The 5723-nt window shown below is 45.6% G+C and overlaps 1 protein-coding gene across 1 annotated transcript; it reads right to left on the reverse strand.

Annotated features, from left to right (window-relative positions):
* Window positions 1–967: 967 nt before the first annotated feature.
* Window positions 968–5723, reverse strand: LOC104941565 (zinc finger BED domain-containing protein 4). Its single transcript, XM_010766683.1, has 5 exons — window positions 5199–5723; window positions 4719–4964; window positions 4338–4597; window positions 3643–4234; window positions 968–2414 (listed from the first exon to the last, which is right to left on the reverse strand). Exons 1-5 carry the CDS (start codon window positions 5346–5348, stop codon window positions 1563–1565), a joined length of 2100 nt encoding a protein of 699 aa, XP_010764985.1. The 5' UTR covers window positions 5349–5723; the 3' UTR covers window positions 968–1562.

Raw genomic sequence — 5723 nt, forward strand, 5'->3', positions numbered from 1 at the left:
AAGCTGTTCCCACACACACACACACACTTACAAACAACAACACACCCCTGGGGATGAACAAAAACACTTTTCAGAGCTGAACCCGCAGACAGATTCACAGATATCTAGCAAAACATGTAAATCCACAGAGGCATCCTGCGGTGATAATCATTAAGGAAACAGCAGTCTTTGATTATTATGATCTATGATGGAAATCTAATTATCTCACCCAGATTAACACACTTCCTCTGAAGTGGTTTTCATCTAAACTGTTTTGCTTTTTGTTGAAAAGAGATGTAATCCTTTTGACAGTCCTTAAAATATCCATTGCAATTCCTTCACAGCCATCATCTCCAGATTGGTTGATGCCATTGTTCATTATTTATCACATAAAAAACGGTTTAGTGAAGTAATGTATGCCGTCTGTTGTAGCATTAGACAAGAGAACAGTAGCTACATATAGTTTCCTGCCATCAAAGTGCATTAGTAAGAAGGCTTTGTGAGCAGGGCTGGCTATGAGGAGAGGACATGGTAGGATGTGACTGCTGACTGCCTGCTGACTCAAAATTAACTGTAATGGAATTACTTCCATTACCCTGCCTCCCCACTGGCCTAGACAAAGATAAACACACACTACAGCGTTAACACTTTCTCCTTTAAAGTGGTGCCCTGCAAAGTGGTATCAAGATATATGAGTTGGGTCAGACAAAGCAACAGCCACTGTTGTGCCACGTGCACTCATCCTCTGCTAGTTTTCTTGGGCAGACGCCGGGTCAAACCAATTACTATTCCTGAAAGTTGCAATGTAGAATTGGACATAGCAAAAAGTGCAGATAAAGAAAATGAAATTGAATTGACCTCTAACAAATCACACAACAAGTTAGAAAGGACTTGCAAAGGGAAATACAAATGAATTAGGGTGAAAATATTAGCTGTGTGACGCACATGTATGGGTGCATTCACATCTGCAAAATGCATACACGCTGCGTTAGGAATCAAAACCTGTTTATTATGTCCCAGTGACGAGGCATACATAAAGAGAGAGAAACAAATAAGTGGATGGTACATTGATTAGTGTTTGGCAGTCTTCCTTCAAGAACTATTCTAAATTAATTAGTGAAAAAAGATGCTACAGTATGCAATCATTTATATTTGGGTATCGTTGGTATGTCAAAAACACAAGCTTTGTATGCAAATGGAAAAGTAGAGTCTTTGTGGTCTTGCGGATGTCTGAAGATCGAGACCAGGCAAAATCATTTCAAAGTAAATGGTTTAGTATTGATCTGCTTCTAGTCCCCTCTGCCCAGAATGTGGTATGGTAGTCTGTATGCTGACTATGTGCTGAACAGACAATGATCCACACTTAGTCCAGTCTGGAAAAGAAGGAAAACTGAGCCTCAGCCGTGAAATTATAGGTAATTATTCCATCTCACGTCAAATGATGTGTAGTATGATGACTATGTTATGTCGCTAGCTCAGTTCACTCACAGAGAAACAATGTTTAGTATCCAAGAAGAAAATTAACTGCAGGTATAACACCTCAAGGTTGCTATTCAGGTTAAAGAAATGCTGGACTCAGAGCTTTAAGTCCATAATAATCTGTAGTTCGCTTTGAGGTAGATGAGTGTCTCCAGGTTCTTTGGTAAAACGCGGCCCGTCTCTGGCCGCAGACAGCGCTCAGCAGAAGTGAAAATATTTTCGACTACAGTGCCACAAGCAGGTATGGTTAACGCCCTCTTGGCCACGTTGGCAAGCAGAGGAAAGTCAATAGCTTTACGCCGCCAGTAATGCAAAGCCTCCTCATCTGTGGGTTCCTCTCGTAGGTAGACGGCCAGCTCCTGCTCCAGGCTCTTGGCCTGCGTTGTGGGTCTCTGCTTGATGAAAGAGAACAGCTTACAGGGCCGGGAAAGCGAGGAGGCCGGCGATGGAGCTGGGGTAGGAGGGGTAGGAGGGGTCTGGGATTGAGGATGTAGGACTGTGTTGGGTTCTATAGGGCTTGAGGCTGTTGAATGTTTGGACAACTCCTCTATGAGGACTTGTCTGTGCCAGTCGGGGTTGCTGCTCCAAGTGAGCTTGAACTGGGGGTCCAGAGTAGTGGCAGTGATGTAGAGAGGGTCCTCTAGGACAGGGGCCAGCCGGCGCTCTACAGACTGGCTGAGGCCCAGCAGGAGAGAGGGGCAGTGTGGGGTCGACGTCTCAGAGAGATGCTTACGAAGGCCCAGAACACACGGCAGGGCCAGACTGATGGACACATGTCTGTCTGTCATTCTGTCTGCCTGCCTGTCCCCTTGCACCATGTCCCAGGCCTCAGTGAAGGGCTCCAAAGTGTCAGTGAGCTCCCTCAGCAGCACTCTCTCTGAAACCCCTGGCACCAGCTCCTCCGGACCGCTCACCTCCTCCAGGAACTCCATGGAGTCCAGCAGCCGCCGAAGCACCTGCAAACAGAAATAATTACAAACAATTATAAACTATACGGTTAAAACTATGGTCACACACACTCTTTATTTTGTCATTACAGAAAAGCATTTATCAGTATCGAAATATTAACAGCTTAAACATCTTCATAATCAGGACATTAGTGTTATAATGGATCATACTGCTTTCTGGTAACACTTAAAGGTCACATGTCATGCTTTTCTGGTTATTACCCGTCCCCTTGTGTGTTATGAAGGTTTTTATGCATGCAAACGGTCTGCAGAGTCACAAACCCTCAAAGTACACCCTGTAGCGAGTAAAACTCTAACACAGAAAAGACCTGTCTATGCTGCCCCAGAACGCCTCGTTGGAGATTTCTATTTTTCCATTTTTTTCTTCCTGAGTAAAGTGACGTAACGGCCCCACACACGCACGCACACGCACACACACACACACACACACACACACACACACACACACACACACACACACACACACACACACACACACCCCCTTATCTTTTCTCAGCTGCAGCTCGGTGAATTTCTCAGCCTGAACTGAGACACAGACACAAACTCACAGGCTGAGTTCAGGTGAGTATCGCGGTGTCTCGCAGACCCCACGCAGCAACCAGGAAACAGCCCCAGTAATCCAGCTCACAATGTGAGCCCCGCAACGCCCCGCCAACACGGCACCCAGTCCCCACGCAGCATTCTCATCTGTTTGTCATTACTGGTGTCATTTTCTAGTTGCTAACAAACGCCATTGTAACACATAATCACTGATGTTCCGCTGTAACGGTGGTGGACTCATCAGAACAGATCAACAATCTATTCTAGTAGACCTCAACAATGGAATTATGATCAGTAGAAATGGCCATGACATGGGACCTTTAATATTAACCTCCCTAACATGTATTTATAAGCAGCATATTAACAGCTTAAATCTGGCTTTTAACACATTATTATGTAGTTGCAAGCCGGTATTGGGACCTTTTGAAATGTTATTTAATGTTTTTTGTTTCTACAACTCCTCACTTAAGACCTTTAATTAATGGTACAACTGGTGATTGAAAATACAAGAATATATAGCTGTAAAACATTTGATTATGAAATGATTCACATGCATTTACACAAACTTAAAAGTGTGTTTATAATAACATCATGGTGTAAGAAGGTATTAAGTGATATACTATAAATGCTTAGTAGGGGGAGTGAAGGTAAAGGGCTGCTTGTATACTATTAATACCTTGAGTTGAGCAGCCCAGTCTCTTGCTGCATGAGGGGGAGTTCCCGGCCCCCCCATGCTCAGCCCAGGACCATCAAACACCTGGCTCAGCTTCTCAGGAGGGACCGCCGAGGTAATGTAGTTGTAGAAACAGGCAGCCTTTGCCAGTGTGGAGGTGATCTGTGGACAGGAGTGTAACCCCTCTCTCACACACTGTTCAAGTGAGCGGGAGAAACAGTCCACTCGACCAACACCCAGACCCTGCTCCCACGAGTCCTTCCCCTCTCCTCCATCAGCATGGCCATTCTGTATCCCTTCCTCCTCATTGTTACTATTGTCCTCCTCTTCTCCATCAATTACGTCTTGCCCCGTAGTGGGAGCAGGAGAAAGCAGGAAACCGGGAAGAAAACATGGCTTTAATGTTGTTGTTGCCAGGAAAGGATCTGCAACCACACGAAATGCTCTCCCTGACACGCCATGAGAGTGACATACTTCATCAAAATCTGAAAGCACACGATTCCCAGAGAATCTTCCAGTCAGAGGAAGGCACGCAAGGAGAGCCGAATGCATCTGCCAATCAGATGTGAGAAAGTGGCAGGTGACACCAAGGTACCTACAGAGAGAGAGAGAGAGAGAGAGAGAGAAGTGGACTCATCAGTGAGGTAATCAAACGAAGAGGGATTCATGTTGTTTTTTTGTTGATTTTACCTCCTTACCCTGAAGTGGCTCCAGTGAAGCACCTCCAGAGATCCAGGCTGAGGCTAAGGGCGTGCACGGAGGCCAGGGCCTGGCGGGTTGCTACCTGGGCCTGGTAGGCGTAGGCTGGGAAGAGCTGGCTCTGGACGTAGTGTTGGGGCTCGGGGGTGTAGCGTGGCTCAAGGAGCTGAAGCAGCTCTCTGAAGCCTTGATTTTCCACTATAGACACTGGCTGCAGATCACGCACAATCATCTTAGCTATAGCCTCAGAGATCAGAACCTGTGGTGACAACACAAATATATAACCCTTTTTATAGCAAATTAAATGAAAACCAATTGTTTTGATTTCATAAATAGTAGCTCAGTTACTTTCATCTAAAGTGATGCTGAATAACACACACCTGACGTGGGTCATGTCTATCAAACTTGGTCAACCCTCCCCCAGAGCCTCCTCCTACTCCTCCCTCAAGGGTTGCCATTCCTCCAACACCTCCTCCTCCTCCTCCTCCCACTCGAGTACTGATGGGGTGAGCGAAACGGGTATTTCCTCCATTTGTGGTGAAACTGTGCAGGAAACCAGAGGAGTAACCCTCTCTCTTCAAATCCTTCCTTTTCACAAAGTCATCATACATAGCCTGGTGCTTCCGCTGAATGGGAGAGAGGAACAGCATGTTAGTGGTGGATCGTCTCACCATACTGCCCTGTATTGACATATCTGTGAAGGAGGACACAGTGTAAAAGAGCAGCAATACACAGAGACGAGTTTATATAGCGGTCACTGTGTGGTATTAAAGATGCTGTGAGGACAGCTGTTTCAGTCGGTGCAGAAATAAATACAAGACTGAGAATTAAAAATATATATGTATAGTTAACATTATTACCTTGAGATGCGTTACGAAGTTGGACGTGACACTCCGCTTCGCCTGGATTCTGGTACCACAAGCCTTGCAGTTGGACTCGATTTTGCCATTTTCACCTTCAAACACAATATTAAAGTAATCCAAAATAGACACCTTCGAAACTGACGCCATTGGAGCCCACAGTTCAAGTTTGGTAAAATCAACTTGCGATCAAGGACAATCTGAGCGTGAGGAATCAATCTCTCACATCGTCTCTAAACATGAGCACACGCCAGTGTGTTTACTTCTCTATCCCTCATCATGCATTAAAGGTTGCCAGCTGCGCAGACAAAAGGAAATGTAATTCAAAGCGCGAGTTGCGTCGTCAGAAATCGCTCGGCCACAATCTGACGGGCTGCTGCGGAAACACCAACAATAATACAGTGATCCGTTGTTTCTGCGCTCCCAACAGTCTATAGGACGCAAGTGAAGGGGAGGCAGAGCGCCGTTTCATGAAGGCATATCAGTATTATAATTGGATCAGGAAGTACACACACTAAACGGGAG

The sequence above is a fragment of the Notothenia coriiceps genome, unplaced genomic scaffold (assembly GCF_000735185.1).
Source record: "Notothenia coriiceps isolate Sejong01 unplaced genomic scaffold, NC01 NC01_scaffold00003521, whole genome shotgun sequence".
Lineage (NCBI taxonomy): Eukaryota > Metazoa > Chordata > Actinopteri > Perciformes > Nototheniidae > Notothenia > Notothenia coriiceps.